The 22,252-nt window shown below is 38.0% G+C and overlaps 1 protein-coding gene across 5 annotated transcripts in view; it reads left to right on the top strand.

The window, feature by feature from the left end:
• Window positions 1-21,888, top strand: part of MAP7D2 (MAP7 domain containing 2) — an 82,245-nt gene extending 60,357 nt beyond the window's left edge. For all 5 annotated transcript variants that reach the window (XM_039551307.1, XM_019282968.1, XM_019282971.1 and 2 more), the window contains 12 exons: window positions 670-792; window positions 3,616-3,764; window positions 4,845-4,972; window positions 12,641-12,873; window positions 13,245-13,371; window positions 14,533-14,737; window positions 14,854-14,958; window positions 16,145-16,198; window positions 16,819-16,897; window positions 17,590-17,776; window positions 19,445-19,724; window positions 20,284-21,888. In XM_039551307.1, the coding sequence (XP_039407241.1) occupies window positions 670-792; window positions 3,616-3,764; window positions 4,845-4,972; window positions 12,641-12,873; window positions 13,245-13,371; window positions 14,533-14,737; window positions 14,854-14,958; window positions 16,145-16,198; window positions 16,819-16,897; window positions 17,590-17,776; window positions 19,445-19,694 (1,640 nt within the window). In that variant the 3' untranslated portion in view covers window positions 19,695-19,724; window positions 20,284-21,888. The remainder of the gene's footprint in view (window positions 1-669; window positions 793-3,615; window positions 3,765-4,844; window positions 4,973-12,640; window positions 12,874-13,244; window positions 13,372-14,532; window positions 14,738-14,853; window positions 14,959-16,144; window positions 16,199-16,818; window positions 16,898-17,589; window positions 17,777-19,444; window positions 19,725-20,283) is intronic.
• Window positions 21,889-22,252: the final 364 nt, after the last annotated feature.

Genomic DNA, 22,252 nt, shown 5'->3' with positions numbered 1-22,252 from the left:
AAAAATATATATTTACTGAAATAAATTACTATGAAGGCTTGTTTCTAGAATGAAAAAGAGAAAGTAAATTTATTATGAATAAAAATTTTTGAATTGCTTAAGGAAAGCTCATCAGTAGCTTTGAGGGTATTATGACAGATGGCTATATATACATGTAATAGGACCATCTATAAATATGTCTTATATAGTTGACACTTGTATTTATGGAGTAGGAAGTAATGCAGGCATATTGTATAAATAAGACTTACGTAACATGGTGAGACGGCAGATTTTAAATGCAACCCCTGTATGGGTGGCACATTAGTGAGCAGCTGCGCTGTTCTTCCAAGTGTTTTACCTTTCCTACTGGGGAAGAAGACAAACCTTTTTCGTGCTGAGTCATGAAAGTAACCATTTTGCAGAATGGAACATGCCTCTGAGTAAAACCAAAATACAACACGATCTTAACCTTACTGTATGTATTGTACAGGTGGGGAACTTAATAGAGAAATTAGAAGGTTTTTTCCAGAGGAAATGATAATTATCTTCAAATATTTTAAATACCAAAAGCTTCAAGTTTTTTTTGTCATTTCATTTAATCATTTCATCATTTCATTTCAGTTATTTTAATGTAACATTGTTTTATTTCTTTGCATTTTAAATTTTATTTTATTTGCTCCCATCCTTCAGCTCACCGCATGCATCTTAGTCCAATGGAAAACTTTATTGTTTCTCGACTGCTGACTCCCACACAGTCATCTTTAGCCAGAAGCAGAAGTACATTAATGCTTTCTGAGCAGTACAATACTCCAGGTAAAAATGTGACTTCCTCACTTTGAAACCATTGAGATATGTTTTAGCTGCATTTGTGTAGCTGCTGAAAGAAATGGAGTACTATGAAACAAATGACAATTTACAGGATAGTACAAAATCAATGATGAACTAAGTTGTTTCAGACAGCAGTCTATTTAAAATCCTTGAAAAGGACATTTTCTTGTCTTCGCTGTTCTGAATATCTGTTTTAGAAAAAAAAAATAAAAACATTAAAACTGGAGACTATAAAAAAATGAATATATTTGTTTAACAAACATGTTTTTAGACAAGGATGTGACAACTCTTGGAGGCTTTGATTGATTTATTAATGTCAGCCCTGTCATACCCAAAATAGTACGTAGAACAAAAATCCCAGTGCACCATTGAGCCTTAATTATTTTTACCAGGGTTCCAGTTCCTAGCTGTTAAATATCTTTCTGCCTGTGTGTGACTGTGTGTATTTTTATATCTATATATATATATATATAGGTGTACATACACATATGAAAGAACAATATTGATAGGAGGGTGTCAGTTCCAGAAATTATTGATCTTTAAGGGGTGATAGTTACCATTCCTGTGTGTAAAGGGTAGTCTAATAAAACCATTATATTGCAAACATCTACAAAAATAATGTTTCCAGTCCTGGAAGTGCCTGACTTTGAGTAGTTTCTGCTTATAGAGGCATACCTGGTCATAGCATTGGCTGAAACAAGACAAAAGTTTAACAGCCCTTTTTACTTTAAATAGAACAAACAAACAAAAAAGCACTGCAAAGCACACACCCAAATGCCTGTCTGCAAAAGGAAACACTTTTTCAGGATTAAACTGTTTAGATGATAAAAGACTGATCATCTTTATGATGAGTGTTTTCACACATCTTGGTTAAAATTGGCTTAGGTTCTGCATCTGTGCTTTTAGTACAAAGCTATTTAAAAATGAATTGCTTGTGCGTTACTTCTCTGTTCAGTGCATAGGGACATTGATATTGAATGCCTCTAAAATTGCTTGCCTTGTTTCTGCATTAAAAGCAGCCTCTACTGGAAGCAGAAATGTTGTCATATAGTACTTGAGAAAGTTCCCAGTTTGCTTACTGCTCAGGGACCAACTGCTGCCAAGAGTGAGCAAAACCCAAGTCAAAATTAGATCAGTACATTCTACTTAGATTTTGAGCTGAATTGCTGAGGCCACCTATGGATGATGTTTTCTGTCTTGTATTTGATATCAAAGAAATTAGTAAGGATGACTTTTGTCCTTGCTCATTTATTTTGTTTGTAAACTCTCAGGTTTATCTCTCCTTATCACAGGATCTTTAACACACTGGCATGTCTGACAGGGCTACAATTTGTTCTGCAAACTGCTTTTTCACTAAGCTGAAACAGGGCAGCTAATTTGGGAACAGCATTTTGAACAAGCATCTTCTTGTCATTTCCTCACAAGGCAATCAGGCAGTAGCACAGATTGCAAACAACAATCTCAGAGTGGCCATTGACATTTTGTCAGTAATTGCCAGCAAAATAGTTGAGGGAGATCTCCCATTTGTTATGTACTTCTCACCATAGAAGTAGCTTCCTGAACAGGGAAGAGGATTCTTCCTTTCCAAGAGCTCATATTGTGCCTCCTGTCATGATGCTGGGGTCAAAATTGCTCTGGTACTGCATTTTCTATAAGCTTAGAAATGAGGAGCCTCAAATTCAGACTCTACAGCAACACATTATTAATGTCACTCCAAGTCAAGGTAGTCAGGCAAACAGTTGTTACTGGACACATGATTAATTCTTTTAACAGTTGAAGTAAAAATATTTCCCTTAGTCAGCTTTTAAGTTTCTAAACATTTTTCTTAATATTCAGTGACCTTATGCCAACTGGCTGGAAAGTGGGTCAAAGAATACAAAGGTCCAGCTAAACTTTAAAGCATACAAAAAGGCTTCAGAAAAAACTTGTTAGGGCTGCCTCCAAGAAAAATTTGGGAATGTGACTTTCTTTACATTAGTGCATAATTACTACTTTTTCAAAGTCAATATCCTTCTTGGCTTTAGTTGACTAAGATAGGAAACACTATCACTTGATTGTAATTAGTGTCTGTCTTATTGATAAAACATATACTCTGTTGATTGTTCTATATGTATGTGAAAGTTTCATCTTAGAAGGCAATATGAGCAAAATCAAGAGTAAAATATCCCATTTAAAAAAAATCCTGTTCATATTGCAAATAAAAAAAAAAGACTTGCCCTGTAAGCTGTAATGTATATGTCACACTCAAATTGATGTCTCCCTCAAGTAACAATAACTGAAATACCTACAGCAGCATTTAGTTTAGGTTTGGAGGATTTTTTTGTTAGTTTTTTTAATTAAGTATTATTTGGGAAAGTAATTAAGGTATTTCAGAGCCTTTGCATGTTAGGCTTTAAAAAAGACAAAACAAAACTCCCTATGCTTCTGTCAACTTTCCTGTTTTGCAGTATGTTTTCGAAAGTCACCCAGCTAGAATTATCTGCTTACTTTTTTATCATATGCAAAGGCAGCTGGACTTCTTAGAAGAAAAAAGTCACAGTATTAGTCAGGTGATTCAAAAGGTATATGAGTAAGAGAGAAATATTTTAGAGATAATTTTTTTAAAATCTTGTAAAGTGTTGCAGTAGAGACATTTTTAATAAACATAGGATTATCTCGAATGCGTTATATGTGATATTTTGAAACACTAAAAAACACTTTGAAACTACCTTTGAACATTGTAACATAAAAGTGTGCTGTTTTCTCCCCTCCTTTACTTCTTCTATCTGTGCTCCCTTTTGCTCTTGCTATTGTACTATAACTCTTTAGTATTCCATATCTGTCCTCGTATAGCACCAGCTAGTCCTCTTAAATCTCCCTACAAGCCTTCCCCCACCCGAAGCACCGACAGGAAGAAGGCAACTTCACCCTCCGCTGCCAATGCCATGAAAGGGGCACCTGCAGCTGAAGTTACTCAGGTGAGTTTGTAATAGTTTTGATTTCACTGCTGGGTAAACTGATGCAGCTTCTGCTTGTTATCTTTCCCTTTGCATGAATACAAATGAAGTGCTTTCCCTGCTATAAGAAACAGCAGTAGGGAAGTAAGCCATGCCAACACCTGTTGCCTTTGTGCTCCTGTTAAGGAGCATTTCAGTATCTTCTTCCTCCTGGGAATCAGTGTTGAGTGCTGGTACTGGAACACTAACACCCTTATTTTCAGAGAACCGAGGCATTGAAGTGTATGGTTTTGGACTTGCTTGTAACTTCTGGGAATGAGGATGACAAATAGAATTCCCCCCTGAGTATGACTGTCCACTCTTGCTAGTTAATGAGCAAGCTTCATATATTTCAGAAACTCTCTAAGTGTATTGATAATGCCTCTGTTTTACATCAATTGCTTTAACTCTCTTTGTGGACATTTTTAATGCTGTTTGCTTAAAAGATGCATTATCGATCCACCGTAGTTTCCAAAAAAGAAGGCAAATCACTCACCTTCACTGAGTCTACACAGTTTAAAGCATGCTCTAAAAAAATCTATGTTAGGGCTGTAAAATTCACATAAAGTCCTGTATCTTGTAATACTTAATGATAGGGGAATTCATGCCATCTAAATTAGCTGCAAATGAGAGAACCAAAGCTGGGAGGAAAGATTCCTGTAATGTCAGTCTTAGGTGTGATTCAGTGTTGCATGCAGCAACATTTCTGTGAGGTGCCTCATTGCACTGCTGATCATGTCTAAGCAGGGGCATATGGATGATTTTGAAGATTCCACCCAGTGTCACCACTCCTCCCAAGAGGCCTCTTGTACAGGCTCTGATGTGGTATTATTTATCTGCAATTTGGCATGCTCTGTCCGTGCAAGACAGGAGTGGGTGTGTGCTATGTCTGTGTAAAATAAAGAACTATTAATGGCACCTCAGTTGTGGGCGGCTGTTTAAGAAGATTTTGCAAGTATGTCACACAAATCTCTTTATATGCCATCTTGCTAATAAAACAATCGAATGCATTTTTGATTTATTGATCCTAACTATGAAAATTAAAACGAACTGTGCTTCTAGACGGAGAAGATAAAGAAGGAGAAGCGACCTGCAACACCTGGTTCATCATCTGGTATGGGATCTCCTCTAAGAAGGTCTGATTCTCCTGCTTCCATGTCCAGAAGATCTGCATCACCTGCAACACCTAAGTATGCATTTCTCATTAGTGAGCTAATACCTGTGAACCTCTCATTACCTGTAAATAAGGCATAGATTCTTGAGGAACTTCCTTTGAAGTGTTGTATAAAATCTAGTTAATTTTACTTATACATACACACATATGGGTGAGAGGAGAGAGAGGTGTAGATAACAAATCTGATATCTGTAGTATTGTGTTAGTGCCCACTAGAGACACTTCCCTCTACCTTTCCTCAGTCTTGAGACTATAGTGCATTTCATAATTCATGTGAAATTTTATTTCACATGTATTTTTAAATATGGTTTTTTTGTTTGACTTTGAAGAAACTGCCTAATGTGAAGAAATGCACTCATCATGAATACTAACTAGAAATTCCAGCATTTAATATATGCATTTCCTATTGTTGGCATGACCATCTGGTCCCATAAATACACTTACCTATGTGTCATCCAAACCATTGGTTTTAACCTTTGCTCATTTGCAAAGGTTTTGTTTGCTGTGGTTTTGTTGCTTTTTGTTCTTTTTTTTTTTTTTTTTAAATGCAGAGCTATGGACCTATAGCATATCTGGGCTTACTGGCAACTGACTTGCTTTTCTTGATTGTCTTTTGCTGAAAACTGTGTTATGTGTACCACAGCTTGCAACTCAAGTCTAAGCAAATGGGTTTACAGGTTTCTTAGAACAGAGTATTAAGTCTGGCTCTAATGTAGGAGTTTGCTAAAGTAGTCCTGGTCTACAGTAATTGCCTGATTTTTTTGGCTGGTTGATTGGTTTGGGGTTTTTTTGGGACCCTGTTTGTGGGTCCCACTTGTGTCTTGAAAATTGTCTTATTTATTTATCTTTTTTAATCTGAAGCTGGCCGTATTTTGAACCAGGCTTGATGATCCCCTTTCTGACAAATTTCTTCTGCCTGAAAAACCAGCTGGTGTTCCTTTTCTGTTTCAACTCTGAGAGCATAGCCCTTTAGTGGGGGATGATTTTGTGTGTGAATCTGATGTTAGACAACATAAGGAAACCATCTGACTCTCAGCATTCTTTCTGGTTTAGACATCCCCTTGCATGTAACTGGGACACTGCAGTTCTTGGTTCATATTGTAAGGCTACAAATTCTCAAACTTCCAGTATTTACATATTTAATGTCATCAGAGTCTGTGGTATGAACTACATCCATTTTGTGCAAAAATTGAATGAAATGCAATGTTAATGACAATCAGCTTTCTTATTACAGTTTTGAGCAGATCATTGTCTAGTGGCACTCTGCAATGTAAAGTAAATAAAAAGTTTGAGCTCTAAAACTGTACATTATTCTGTAAGTACTGATACTCCCTGCTCAGAATGCATTTTTCAGTTTGTTCAGCCAGTATAAGAGACAAACCAAGAGACACAGTTAAGCAAAATGATTGGTGGGAAATGAATAACTGGGAGTCAAGTGCTTCTTGCTGGGCAGGTGAAGTTTACTGTAGAGCATCATAGTGGTTGAAAGAAAAAGTTCTTGGGAGACAACTCTTTAGTGCTTCATGAAAAATGTATGCCCAGTCTTAATTTGTTGCACTAATTTCCATAAAATATTAGGAAATGATGGAGAACTTTTTTTCCCAGAGGTGCAAATTATGATAACCTTTGTACAGTAAAATGTTTTCATGCCTGTAAGGAATACTCTTTAGAGGAAGAAACAGATGCTGTGTGGAGGAATTAAGAAGCCTGCTGGTGGGTTTCTCTGTGATTGTGAGCCATAGTAGTGATCTCTTTTTTTCTTCCTCCTTCGCCTTCTCAAGGGAATCTGATTCTGACCATGGCTAGAAATGTATTACTGAGCATTTAATCTTAATGTGGCCTGATTAGAACACCCTCCTTGACCTTATGAGAGATACAGTAAATAAAGTTTAAATCCATGTTTATTACTGATTGCAGAGAGTTCTGCTTCAGCACTTTAAAAACTTCCCCTCATAATTCTAAAATAAAAAGATGCCCTAGTCACCATATTGTATTATTATATATAGGTAATAATAGTGATAATATAATATATGCATTTTTTCATACAACTCAAATTCCACTGTTAATTTTAAATTAAGAGATAAAGCTATACAATCTAAAGGAAGGTTCCAAAAGTCTTACTGCCTTTATTTAAATCCACTGACCAGCAAGATCATCTGACATTTATGTATAATTTTTATCTGACTAAATATGTATACAAATACTCGTTCTCCTTGCAAACCTAATGATCTTTTACAAGTTTAATCTTTCTCCTTCTAGCACATTATATGACTGAAAAAAATACCCTGGAAGAAATAAGAATACATATTGTACAGCAGTAGTAGTTAGTGATCCTGTATAGCACCTTAACCTCTAAAGCTGTTGAGGAAAGAATCAAGTACGGCCAGTGATTTAGATGCCAATTAGCTGTATGCATTTCTTTTCTAAGAATATGTGACTTGGCATTCAAGTTTTCTTGGTATTGTTCTAGTTATTAGTTCTTCACAGTTGTCATCTTTGTTTCGGAGTGGCAGTAACTTGTCTCCTTAATATGTTCTTTCATTATTTATTAAATAAAAAGCTCTTTTTATCATGGTAAAGTAACTGACACAGGATCAAACAAGACAATAAAACTTCAGCCTAAAGAGACACAGTGATTAATGGCAGAAGAGAGCTGCAGTAATGACATAAATAAAATACTAATGTTTTGAATGTGCAAATTTTGCTGAGAAAGCAAAAAAGGTCAGCCCAAAAACATAGCATCTGAGAGAAAATGAGTCAACAGATATGGATGTAAAAAGGAGAAAAGGGAAAAAAAATATGTTGAACAACAATTAAAAGCGGGAAAGGAATTCAAAACTTGAAGTAACTTGGAAAAGTAAATACATCACAAAACGTCACAGAAAGGAATCCAAAACGATTATTTTGAATCGTAATGTGGATCAGCTGACAAAGATGAAAGTTAATGGATTAGAGAGTTGGAATAATTGAGAAATTGTCTTTAATTTATTTCAATTGCTATTGGATACTGATGGTGTAAAGTGCTCTTTTTCTTCAGCTCTTTCACAAGATCAATAATAACAGGATGAGGGCTTTGGGTAATTTTTTGTTTTATGCTTTATCTTCAAAGATCTATACATTAATCAGTTTATTCTTGCAGTATCCCTCAGAGAATAGGTAAGTGTGCTTTCTTATAGATCAAGAAGGCAATAAAGCCTGTGTCCTTCACATGTCTTTGGGTAAATAGTCCCTAAATAAATCAGTGGCACCTGACTGAATCAAGGAAGTAGGATTTAGTTTTAGGTGTCTTCAGATGAACCATAGCATAAGCCAATGAATAAAAATCGAAGGCTCTGACAAGCCTCTGTGTCACATGCTTTTGCCAAAGCATTACCTCATGAGAGAAGGAGAAAGGGGAAAGGGAAAAGTGTTTGTAGTGGTGCTGATGGGTGGTGGTTCATGTTTCCTTTCCAGATCCCAGGCTGGTCATTGTCCTTTGCTCATGCTTTTACTAACTGAACCCCTCACTTGGTGGATCTTTTAGGTGACAGCCCCCTGACACTTTTGACATCAGAAATATGCATGCTCAGTCAAATTGCAGAATACTGACAGAATATGAACATAGAGTAGTACAAAAAAAGCTCCCCAAACTTGTAAAGTGTTTAAAAATGAGTTATTGGAAAGGTGTTTGCATGTGGTGAATTCCCCACAGAAGTAGCTTCTATGTCCTGCAGTGGCCTGTTTCAGATTTTATTTCATATGTGCTACATTTACTACTCTTGGTTATTGTTTTGACTTGGAAAGATAAAAACAATGGGTAGAATGTTGAATCAAGAGTATTTTGAGGGATTTTTCAGCAGTTACCTAGATAATGGGCCATTTCAAGATCTTGAAACACCTGTAATAACGCAGCTATTCAAAACTATTCTACAGACCTATGCTGAGTTTATTCTCTTTTAAGAAATGTAAAAGAGAAATGAATCTGTCTTTGGCTACAAAAGATCAAAACTAAGAGTGAAAGAAAACTGCTTTTGACAAAGTGTTGCAGATAGAGCGAAAATGTCAGAACCCAGAATTAGCTTGTGATCAGAGCAATGTCAGAAAGCAGGCTTGAGAACATGCAGATCCTTGGTGTGGTTTCAGCAGAGTTTTTGTTGAATTAATGGGGAGAAACGGGAAAAATACTGCCACTCTGGCATTGCTGCAGATTTCTGATTTACAGTCCTTCTCATGGACAGCCATAACCAGTGACCTGTCATGTAGGTGGCTTTTCAGGAGAGCGTGCTGTTCTCTGCCCTGCTGTTTATGGCCAGAGCTGGATGTGACCTCTGATTTGTGTGCTGCATGTACTTTTATTTTCTCTGCTTAGCAAAAGTAAGCTCAGAACCCCTCATATGCTCTTCCTGGGACATTGTTCTGCAGAATGGACTATCCCTTTCATAATTAAATAGGAGCCATTGTAATTAAGAGCCAGTGAATCCTCACACCTGATAGATGTTCTAGACGTGCATGTAGGAGGCAACTTCTTACATGCTGCTGCCCCTATGTGAGCTCAGGGCAGTTAGGTGAGAAAATTAATGTATTCTTGGAGGGAGGAAGGTGCTTCTGGTACTTCTGTATTCCCCTGTAAAATCCAGTTACTGAGAATGAGTGAGCTGTCTGACAACTGGCATGCTACCACTTCTTGGATTTTAGTGATTTGTCATCTTAACTCTCTAATCCTTATCAGGTATAATTCTGTGTTTCCCACTTTCTTATCACGGTTTAAACCTAAACAGGCTCCTATACAAGTGATTATAAATTTTTTTCTTAATAATTCCATTTTTCTGTCTTCATAATCAAGTTTGGCCCTTTCTGATGTAAAGCAGCATAACTTAAGTATTATTTAGAAGGAGTGTTCTTTCCCTGTGTCAAGAAATGTTAAAGGTGCTAAGTTGAGAATATGTTTTAAATACAAGGGGGAAACCAATGTTGATTTAATACTTTCTACTGGTATCCAGTAAATGATATAAAAATTCTGAAAAAATATTCCTGATGGACTTTCTCAGCTTTGCACTCCACACACTGCACTATTCTCATCCTTGCAGTAATCAGTGTTTTCTATTCTTCTCACTTTTAGCTACTTTATATGAAGCAAACTCTACTATTTTCTTGTTCTTCTGGTCCAAGAGCCATAAAAAAAAAAAATACTGTAGGTCTAAAAGTTCAAAGATGCAGTACCTAAATAACACATTCAGCACGTTTCTAATCCACCAGCTAAGTTGTACAGCCAGTCTGCTCTAATGCCTATGCAGTGCAAGATATGTGACTGTCATGACTAGACTCCTTCCTACCAACCTCTTTAATTGTCTTGTCTTTATTAGGGAACAATTACTTCTGTATTAATACTGAGAATGACTCAGCCTTAGTTATTAGCCTGTTTTGCTCCTTCTGTCACAACAAGTTAAATCAAAAGCATTGCGAGGAACGTGTGGTAAAGTTGTAAATGTAAACCAAAGGCAGCAAGAAGGGACTCCGCTTTGAAGAAGTGTCTAATTAGCAAGAAGCACCCTCTGTGCTGCAGAAAAACAGGAGGAAAATGTTTTCTTTTTATTTACCAATTATATTTTTATGAAGTGCAGTTGGAAATGACTGCAATGATGAGGCATGTGTGAGATGTACCACGTGTGTGAGATGGCCTTGAAATCTGCCTTTGCCTTCAGAAGGACCTGGAAATCCATCTATATCCTAAAGAGGAATCTAAAGACAATGCTAAAACCAGATTTGGTCAACACCAGCCAATTTCATTGGCTTCTCCCTTTGCTGTTTTTTCCAAGAACTAGAAACAGACTTGCCTGTTCACATCTTCCAAAGCCTGTTTCTGTCACAGAACAGCAGGATGCGTGGGTAGCAGCAGGACAAATGAGGACAGGGACCTTGCCCACAGCACCCCATCCCATAGCAGACGAAAGAAGTGACCAGGGTAGGTCTGGTGATGGTGACCAGCGTCAACCAAGAGCCCAGTGACCGCCAACAAAGGCCTGACTGAGGCAAGTCCAAGGACAAGCCAGGACATCATGTCAGGATCAGCAGGTTAGGAAGCTAAGAAGAACTGGCTTACCTAGAGCTGAGCTCAGGCAAGGACCAAGGGCAAGGACCTGAGCTGACAGGGAGCTCCTGGGCCTGCGGGCAGGGGGTACCTGAGATGAACTTCCAATTTAGTTGGGTGCTACTCTTCCTGCAGCCCAAGGGCTTTTGGAGTCTGTAGTGGCTCTTCTGTGGGAGTAAGAAAGTAGGGATGGTGCAATACTCTGCGGTGTTTTCCTCCCCACAAACCAGGCAGCTCTGAGTGAGCTCCTTGCATTCTGATGTCTCAACCTCTTTCAAATGCAGTCTCCTATGGTAGAAAAGAACCCTTTCTTCTACAGAATTCATGAGTTTGGGGAGGAGTTGAAAGACATCTTATTTTTATTGTCTGCTCTGTAATGCAAATGCTGTTCTGGTTATAATAGTCTCCGACCACACAATACTATAGCTAGATCTATACAAAACTTGCCACTCCAGTCCATTAATTTTCAGCTGTTGTTCATGTTTTTCATGCTTGTGGTCTGCCAGAATGAGTGTATAGTCCAGAAAACATGTTATAGTGTATGAAACTCTATATTGTGTAGATGAAAAAAGTGATATGGGATAGTACATTTATATCATAATTGCATCTCCAGGAAGAAGGTTAGAAATACATGTATAATGTTCACTTTAATGTAAGATAATTTATTCTAATGAGACTCACATAAATCATTATTTTAAGATTGTAATCTCTTGATTCTTTTAGTACTTAGTCACACATCCCAGCCTTTCTTAACGTTACAAGTGCTAGCTACTGGTGTTACATAAATAATGAATGGTGTTTGTGTGTAGTTTTATGTTTCCTGGTATCTGTTCTCTTTATGTGCAACTATTTTTAGTGAATATCAGGTATCTTTACCCTTCCACTTTCCCAGAACTGACTTCAGGTTTATCATTTCACCTGAAGTGTGCAACAGCCAGATGAGCAGTGGGCTGCGTTGCTGCTGTGCATCACCATCACCACAAGTGCAGCTTGTGAAAGTCTACAGGGGCTGAGTTTGGAGTCTGTTGTGTTGGTGCTGAGAAAAGCACTACCTCAAACAGTGTTGCTGATGATATAATGGTTTGATTAGTTCTGTCTCTTTCTGTGGTACCCAGCCTTACCTTTGTACATAGTGGTATTTGATGCTTTTTTGGAAAATCAGATACTATGAGAAAAAGACCATGGTTGGCAAGGTGGTGTTCAGATGAAAGCAGCACACTGTAGCTCATTATAATTTCTACAGACAGAAAGCAGCCATAGCTTTGGTTTACATGTTGAGAAGGAGTGTAGGAACAGTAATGTTCGCAGAATTCTTTTGAAATGGTAATTACTAAAATCATTGGTTTAGGTAGTCCACAATTTCCTATCTCTCACCTAGACCTTAGACAGTGTTACTGGTTTATTTTAATGAGAATTTTCTGTAATCATGTGCACTTCCATGTAATTTCCATGCATTTCAAGTTCTGATTGCATCCAGGTGGTTCTTTTCAGTGTTGTGCAAAACAGCTGATACTCCTCTGTAGCCAGAGACAAGAAAGCATGAGAAGTGTGAAGATGGAGTTTGATTCCAAGCTGTGTAACATCTGGCCTGTTTTGATTTTTGTTTTCCCTCATCAGGACAGTTGCAAAGACTTATCCTCAGTCTCCTAAAAATGCCAAACAATATCCAGCTTCTCCTGTGAAGCATCGTGCCACTTCCAATCTCAGCCAGGAAACACCTAAAAAGAAAGCAGACAAGGAGAAAGAAAATGTCAGTCACCTGAAGTCCCCAGGAGCACGCGCTGATGACGCGGGCCAGGTGGCTCCTGAGAAGCACGTGCCTTCTGCTGGAAAGGCTGAGACCAGTGAAGGTGAGCCTTACTGCAAGATGTTATTGCAAGATATCCTGGGACCCTGAGACTTTTCAACAGTGATGAGCGGTTCTTTTCATGAAGCTGCTCAGTCATAGGCCTATGAGAATGTGTAAAGATACATACTGGAACCTGTAAATACGTAGTTTTCACTAATGTACCTCACTGTTAATGAGGATGTGAAAATGCTGACATCCAGGGATGCCCTTATCTATTTCATCTTCCCTCTGTTGAAAATGCTGAAGTGTGCTCTTAAAAAGGTGTCTTACCACTCTGAACCAGGCCCATTTCAGCCTCTGTACAAACCTGGAATTTCTGGACACACTCTTTGTTCCCTGCCTGACTTTCCACCCTTGGTTATCTTCTCATAGGGAAGATCACAGCAGGAACAAGTGATGCAGAAGAAGCTGCAAAAATTCTAGCTGAAAAAAGACGACAGGCCCGCCTGCAAAAAGAGCAAGAGGAAAGGGAGAGACAGGAAAGAGAAGAACGGGAAAGGTATCTCTATTGCTTTGTGAAAGTTATTACCTAGTAATTTAACCTGTATCACTGAAGATGCCTGGAACTGTGGAAATTTTAGAATCAAGTGGGAGTTTACATGTATTTGTTAATTTCTTCAATTTCAGACTCATGTTTCATTAGTGTCTTTTGCAGTCTGTATGACTAGTGAAGTTAGAAAATAATAATTTGGCCTCTTCAAGAACCCTGAATAAACTATTACTTTTCCAAATACTTTGGGCATGTCCATGCTGAAGTGTACTGCACACTTCAGTCTGGACATACCTGAAGTATTTTACATGGTAAAAAAATATTTGAGGTGCCTTTAAATTGAGCTAGATCATGTAGCAGGAACAGTCTTGCAGCAGCAGGATATGCATTAAATGGCAAGGCTTGAATCATTCATAGTTAACCTGAAGTTCATCTTCATGCCCAACTCTGCTGCAGGCATTGAGGTCTTTGAGTGTGGCAGAATGAAGGTTGCTGTGTCTGAGCAGTGAAGTTCTGGTTATATTCTGGCAACAGGCTTTTAGGTGGTTCTCTGCATGGGATGCTGGTTGCAAGTGTCAGTAAATCATGCACTTCCTTCAAACCCATAGTAGTAAATCACTAATTCTGCATGTCTAGATTCAAGTTTGGGGTTTCTTGTTAAAAACACGGTGGGGTGGGAGTGGAATGACCAGCTCCTGCCATTTTGGCCCTGATAGAATGGTAAGAACGATCATTTGCAGAACAACTCTTAAGGAGCATGATGTCCCTCAGTGGGCCAGGGAACAACACAGGCCAGGGAACAACACTCCTTCCAGTGTTCCACTGTGTTTTGTGGACTTTGCTGCTACTCATCCCATTTGTTTATCTTCAGATGAAGCAAAGGATAGAAGAATTTGCTTATTTATAGATACCAGTATTCATTCTGGGTGTCAAGTACAGGGGAAGAGGGATGTCTTTATTCTTGAAACTTAATTTTGTTATTGACACTCTAATTGAAATTAGAACCAGAAGTCTTTTCTTTAATCACACATGTTTTTTCAATGGAAATAATAACTTCTATGCAATATTTTAGGCATTAAAAATAAGATTGGAGTAAAAGCTTGATAGCAACCTGAATATTGAGCATGTTCTCAATGAAGCCTTTTAAACCTTCTGTTGTATTTTTTGCAGGCTTGAAAGAGAAGAACAGAAAAGAAAGGCAGAAGAAGAAAGACTTCGTCTGGAAGAAGCAGCTCGTAAGAAGGAGGAGGAAAGAAAACGTGAAGAAGAGGCAGCTAGAAAAAAGGCAGAAGAGGAAGCCAGGAGAAGAGCTGAGGAAGAAAAAATGCTAAAGGAAAAGCAAGAAAAAGAGCTCCAAGCCAAACTTGAGAAACAGGTATCACCTCAAACAGAAATGTGAAATTTTGATACATGTAAAAAAATACTTCTTAATATTTGGTAGTCTGCCTGAGATAAATAATGACCCTAAGATATTTTACACATTTTAATTAGAGGGAAGAAGCAGAAATCAAAGCCCGTGAGGCAGCTGAACAACTTCGTCTTGAAAGGGAACAAATCATGCAGCAAATTGAGCAAGAAAGGCTGGAGCGGAAGAAGGTGGGTATTTGCACCTCGGGATAACTATTTCATTTCTTGTTTAAATACATAACCCAGGAAGCACCCAGTAGTATCTACTAACAATAATCTGGAGGGATTACAGGTGAATAGTTATGCCAAACTTAGTATTTACTACTTGCCTTGTTAGGGGAACATGGACATCAAAATTTGTAACAAAGTGGAATTGCCTAAGGCAAATGACTCTACTGGGCACTGACCAAACACAGAGCCAGCCTCTGCCTGAAAAGTTAAACGCCTGAGACAAACAGGGAATGGCATGCCAAGGCAAATGTCGATGGCTGCCCAACCCCGGACATCACAAACTACTGAGAAACATGAGTGACTTTGTTTAAAACTTACTCAACAAAAGCTCTGTGTCATTAATTGAGAAAGTTTGTGAGTAACAAGCACCTTTTCCCCCACCTGGCTGTCTCTGGTTGCATTATGCAGAGGAATAGGACTGTCTGGCCACTGCTGCACATGGAAGTGGCTGAAGCTGCATAAATTAGCTTCGTTTACAGCTGTGTGGCAGGAAAGAGAGAACAGCTGCAGAACCCCTGCCTGGTTACAAAAGGTCATCTATCCATGTATGTTATTCCAATATGTTTTAAACTGTTCACCACTGAACTAGAGGCATGATGCAGTTGCAGATTAGAATACCAAACCAAAGTGTTTTACATCTCAAATAATTTCTTTTTTTTATAATGAAGAAAGAAGGAAAACAAAAGTATTTTAAGATGATGCCTTACACATTTCCAGTAAGAATAACTTAAGATATTTCATTTTGCCCTTCTTTTCCAAAAAGGCTGTTTTTAAAGGAACTGTTTGGAAATAGTTGGAAAAGCAACTAGATTAAAATAACCATACTTGGTTTTAAACACATGTCTTGTTCCAGAACTGAGCATAACTCATAACTGCAAACACCTGGTATTAAAATGCTTGTTTCTAAAGTGCATCTACTGAGAAAGTCATGTTCTGTAAGATACATGAGAGATGAAAGCCAGCTCCAAGATATTTTTTATCTTTCATTTCTTTATTTTTCTTATTTGTCCTCCCTTTTTCAAGACAGGCAGAGATCATGTCATGACAGTAAAGAAAAGTTCTTTTCGTCTGTTTTTCCCCTTTCTGTCTCTTGTGTTACATATTCTGTCTGCCATCTCATCCTCAGATTTATTTTGCTTTATAGAGAATAGATGAAATAATGAAGAGAACAAGGAAGAGTGAAACCCCAGAAATAAAGGTATGAAACAGTATGTGGATTTTTTTGTTTTATTTTCATATGTGGAAATTAAATTGTAGGGTAGTTCCATCCTAGTAAGTGTACTTAGGTACACTCTAGACCCAAATTTTAGATGCATTTCAAACTGAGAGTGACTGTTGCTGTGTCGCAGTCACTGCCACAGAGACACAGCTTTTGTGCAGCCTTTGCAGGTAACCCCCTCACTGTCTAGCAAGGGGCAACAGCACTTTCCTGGATGCTGGAGCTGTAATGTTTGCTGCTGTTGATGTGTCTTCCTGCTTTGTACCAGCCAGTGAGTTAGTTACTGAGCTCTCTGTTAAGCCTGTCAGGAATGTAGGATTAAAAAGAAGGCAATTGTGTCCAGCTAAGAAGTGACACTCAGGTTTTCATTTCTAACCTACTAAGGAAACTGTTTGTTCAGTTAACTTTCAGAGAATGTTTTCTTTTTGAATTTAAGAAAAATGCTATGCCTAACTAAAAAGGGAAAAAAAGTCCTGTCTTGCTGGTCATGGTCTTTGTCACCCTGTGGCCCTGGGCAGTCTCACAAGTTTTGAGTCTAGCTAGTTCCATGGAGGTCACAGTCTTCTTTCTAATACAGCTGAGTCATTACTTGATTTCAGAAGGAAGAGCCAAAACTGGAGATACCATCAACTTTGAATGTGGAAAAGCAACCAAAGGTCCTTGTTCTCAACAAGCCAGGTAAAAATTGCCATATTTTTCTGACCTATTTTCACAGTTGTTTCTCTTCAGAATTTTTTGATCTGAGGCAGAGCACTGTGTATTATCCTAAGTTCTTTGCTTTCATCTCAAAAAGAACAGCTACATTTGCATCAGTGACAAATGTTAGAAACCAGAGACAGCTTTGCTTTGCCACTTAAGCAAAAGCAGAATAAAGTTTCTCCTCCATTTTAGTACCTGATGTAGCATTTTTGTAAATGAAAAGTTCTAATCTGCCATATGTTTGATTGCTGCAATCTACCTTCAAATTTTGTAGGCAGAAAATCTTTGCACACAACCAAGCTTTTCATAGTATGACTCTAAATTTTACATTTAATTAGACTTTATAGAAAAAAAGTGTATTTATTTAAAGGACTATTAAATAAAATATGCATATCTGACATTTATCTGTATTTTGTTTGCTTCCCCAGGCTAAAGTTTTTAGTACAGGACATAAAAGATAAAATATTCTCTTCCTATTTCCTCAAATTTAAAAAATGTAGCATAAAGAACAGTTTTGGAGTGGAATAGAGGAATGACAGAATAGTATGATGAGTCATGGATTAAACTGAGTCTCTACTGCATTGTTAGTCTTCCTTTCTACTCAATATATAAGGTAAAACTATTTAAATAATGAAGTTTCTCCTGTCATAATTTCTAACCTTCCTTTATAGAAATCAATGGATTGGCGACCTGCCTGAAAAACAAAAGCTTGGAAAGTGCTGCTTCTGTAATCCCTTCCCAAGATGTAGTAACTAATGGACTGAAGTCAGTTTCAGGACTTATTCAGCTGGAAGCTGTTGATGGGAAATCTAACAGCATGGAAGATTCAGCAGATGAGGTTCAGTCCATGGATGTGAGGTACAGACCAGATCTACCAATAGGGGTTGTGCAACTCATGAGACACAGGATTTTGGGTTTTGTTTGTTAATACTTTACTACTTTGCTTCTCACAACCTCCCCAGGGTGGCAGCTGGGTGTTTGCTGGGTGTGCTCTGCTTCTGCCAGGATGTTTGAGACAAGAGCCACAGAACCTCATCTCACTCTCACATATTTGGGAGAGAGGACTCTGAAATCCTTCCACAGTCCTTACTTATGGATTCCATGCAAGTTTGCCCAAACCTTTCAGACAGTTTTGTGAAAGCAGCTACTGTAGATATTGTTCTGATGGCACCATTTTTTAATTTGGCTGCATAGCTGTGAGGCATGAGCATTTCTGCCTCCATACAAACAGAATAAAGAAAATAATGGATTTAGAATTTTAAGTACTTAACAAGTAGAAATGTGTAGAAATCAACTAATAACTTTGTGATTTTAAATACTCTCACATTTTGATGGCAGGACGTGCAGAAAAGAAGGATTTTTAATTTAAGTTTTTTTATTTACATATTTTTGTACATTGGCAGTTAATTTAAGGCTGCTAACACAAAGCTAAGTCTGAATTTTAAACATGGAATTTTTATGCTCTTCTCCTTTAATTAGTAAGCCAGTTGAACCTCTCATACTGTTTCTGTATTTTCAACAAATACGCATAAATATGTAGAAAATGCCCTACTGGGACAGGTTAGAAGTCCATGTAGCCCATTGTTTGGTTTCAGAGAATATCAGTAAGAAAACTAGTGAGGGAGAGCACCTGAGCCCACCACTTCCTGCAATCCAAGGTGACACTGAAGTGTTGCCTTAGGGATATTGAGGGTGCAACTCTGCCTTGGCCTTTTAAGTGGCCACTGGCTGACATGTTGCCCATGAGTTTATCCAACTCTTTTTTTTTTTACCTGCTGATGTTTGTGTCCAGGACCTCTCCTGGAAGCAAGCTGTACAGTACTGTCTCACTGGGTAGATTATGTTCTTTGATCCCTATTAAGCCCAGTTTCTTACTGGTGTCATTGGGCACCCCTTACATTTTGTGTTGCAGGATTTCATGCACAATAGTTCTGCCCTCAACTCATCCACCACTACATCATGGTTTAGAAATGGCTGTGAAAGCCTTACTCTGCCTTCTCTTCTCCAAACTAAAATGCACTAGCCGTGCTAGTGTCAGCAAAGTGGCTGGTTGCAGCATTTCTTAAATTTAATTATGGGATTTCTATGTCTGAAGTATATCATAAGATCTTAAGAAGTAACTTTTTATTTAAGTTGTGAAATGTTTTAAGTGTTTGCAGGATCAGGACAGTAATGTAAAAGGTGCAATAAACATTTATGTAAAGGAATGGTGCAGGGGCTGAAATAATGATCAGTAAACGCAGTTCAGTAACCTGTCAGAGATGTGGGTTCAGGAGATGAGTGCTCATGTCACACAGCTACACCAAACCTTAATCATTAAGGGACATAGGTTAGCTTTGACCTTCCATCCTGAACAGGGCAATATCTTTTTCTTTGGACTAGGACATTCTTTATGTAAAGGCTTGCTGCAGCTGCCTTAAGATGAGTGATAGTTTCTGAACAGTCAGAGGTTTAATTTGATTGTCACTTAATGAAAAGTTATACGTACCTTATTCTGTATCTTTCTTTCCCTTATTTTTTGTTCAGCCCGGTTTCAAAAGAAGAACTCATCTCCATCCCTGAATATTCACCCATGAATGAACTCATGCCAGGTGTTTCTTTGGACCAAAATGGGACAAGTAATGCCAAGGCTCTTGAAGACCTCTTGGATTTCACAGGCCAAGCTACCTACTCCAAGATGTCCAGTGATACCCTTAGCCTAGATGACTGTAACAAAAACTTGATTGAGGGATTTAACAGCCCAGGACAGGAAAATACACTTAATTCTATCTGTTGACAGCCTCGCTTTTCAGCAGAACAGATACAGGTACAGTACTGTGATAAACATCTTAGGTATAATAAATTGCTGTGATACTGGCTTCCCGGAAAATTACAGAAGTTGTACACAGCAGTGTGGAGAGAGAAAGAAAGCTGTTCTCCTAGGTATTTAAATTCATCATAATCTTTGATATTTGCAGCTGTTTGAAAATTGGCGTCATATGCAAACTGACTCTAACATAGCAACCACAAGTATCTGGTAAATGGAAACATTTCCTTTATGCATCCAGAATTTCTTCATTAATACAGTACCTTTCCTGTATATCTTTGGAGTCCATTTGCATGAAGAAAACAGTTAAAAGCGGGGCCAGTCTAGGGAATGGTAGTTATTGCTGCTGCTTACTGTTTGCTGCTGCTATAAAACTTGCAATGTAGAATCACATACCCTGAAATCTCAGCATAGTAAAACACCATAGTAGGCTTCAGTGACAGTTTCAAAGTACAAAGCCATAGTCAGGTTTTTTGGAAGAGTCTATTCTAAATTACAAAACTGAGGTCATCTAACTTGCATAGCTGACTTGATATTCTTCTCTCTTTTTAATTGACAGAGGTTACAATTTCTGGAGGATATATATCCCCGTGATGCTACTGGCAGTAAAATATGAGCTTGTCACTTGAAAAAGCTTCTGCAGTCCTTGAACACTGGATTTCAAATAACCAGAGCTGAATATAACTTGTCTTCCCAGGGAATATGTTGAATAACTGGCTGCTTTTGGTAGAAACCAATGATCTAGAGCCTTGATGGTTTCAGGGAAGACAGAGCGTGCATTAGAATTTGAGCTTTAGATGCTAATAAAGCACTTATTTCTTCTCCTAATTTAAAATTCATCTCAACACTTCACTGTGATTTTTACCTGTGCATTTTATTTTTAAATAATTCTTTCCTAAGCTTGATCATACATCCATTTAGACATCTTTTTCTTGTAAATAATGATGGGGTTTGCCCACAGTGCATTGAAACAAAATAATATACCGTACTTTAGTTTTGTGCCTATCTTTTTTTGTCTTTAATAAGGAGTTACTGGCAACTTTTATTAAGTGTATAATTCAAAACTGTAGCTGAAGAGGCTTGAAAAAAATATAGCTGCTGGAATCAAAAAGAGCCTTCTTATTGATTGTGGAGTGTGGGAATTATCCCCTTATGATTAGGTTGACACTGTTAGTCACTAGTGGCACTTACTGGTTAATATTAGTTAGTCTGGGAGCAACTATCAACTGTGTTTAAAAACGTATTTGTGTAACACCTGTAAGCAAAGTAGGCAAAATGCCAAGTGTAACCCCTTGATATATACGTAGTATAGCTGTAGTAGATCCGAGTGAGGGTGAGGTAATACGCTAACCTTTGAAGATGCAGACACTTGATTGTTACCAGCAGGCTTTCTATCACACAGAGAAGTATTTTGTCTTCCTGTAGGCTCAACAAAATGGGATTTGGTCAGCAGCAAAACAATAAGTGAATGTCAGAAACACAAAGGCCAAGAACAGCATGCAGGGAACACTGGGGGCCCCTAATGTTCTGTAAACATCTGTGTGGAACAGTCCACATCAAGATGTACAAGGTCAGGACGTCATGTGCCATACAGTGTTAACCTTATTTCTGTTGGTGAACCTTTATGCTAAATCAGGTGCTGCTTTGAGGGCATTTTGTCCAGTCCCTTATAAGAATAAATTATAAATACAACTCTCTTTGGACACTAACACAAAAGTTGTGAAAACCTGGGGGGAGGGGGTGTTTAGCTTGGGTTTTTTTTTTCCACGTGTAAGAGTTCACAGCGTAGATTGAGCTCAGTTGTAACACCATTCTTGTGCTCTTAAAAGTCAGCAATGGGAAAGTAACCAGTGACATGATGTGCAATGCCTAAAAAAAATCATACCTACAACAACCCAGCTCTATTTATGTTAGTGTAGTTCAAAGAAATACTTTCTTTTGACTGTGCAGTAAGCTGTAGCATGATACTGTGTCTTCCAAATTCGTCCTTCATCTATTTCCTAAATAATAAACAGAAACAGTTTGTTTTGCTGTAATACATTGTGTTTGACAAATGTCATATTATATTTTATTATGGTGTCATTGTATAACCTGTAGATTTCTGTATTTGCATGACCTGTATAGCATGTATAAAGGTGAAATACATTTTCATTTATGAATCTGACTTGTTTCTTAGCGCTTTTTATTCCCACAACAATATGACTGATTTAAAAATACACATATGTTAATTTGTTCTGAGGTGTTTTCTGAAGGAGGGTGTAATACTGAATGAAGGAGTGGTTGTCAAAACCTCAGAATATTTCACCATTGTTGCCACTGCCATATATTCATTTGCTTTCTGAGGTCCTGCCAATACACTGAGGAAATGCAGGCTGGTGGCTACAGAGCGTTAAGGTGTGGACTCCAAATGGTGGCATCCAGAGGGCTGGTGACAGTATAGGGACCAGTTTGCAGTCTCAGCCCCTGCTCTCTGGCAAAGAAAATAAGCAAAAGAAAACTTGGGAGCTGTGGTAAGAAGACACTGTTCT

The sequence above is a fragment of the Corvus cornix genome, chromosome 1 (assembly GCF_000738735.6).
Source record: "Corvus cornix cornix isolate S_Up_H32 chromosome 1, ASM73873v5, whole genome shotgun sequence".
Lineage (NCBI taxonomy): Eukaryota > Metazoa > Chordata > Aves > Passeriformes > Corvidae > Corvus > Corvus cornix.
This window is presented reverse-complemented; position numbering and strand designations above follow the sequence as displayed.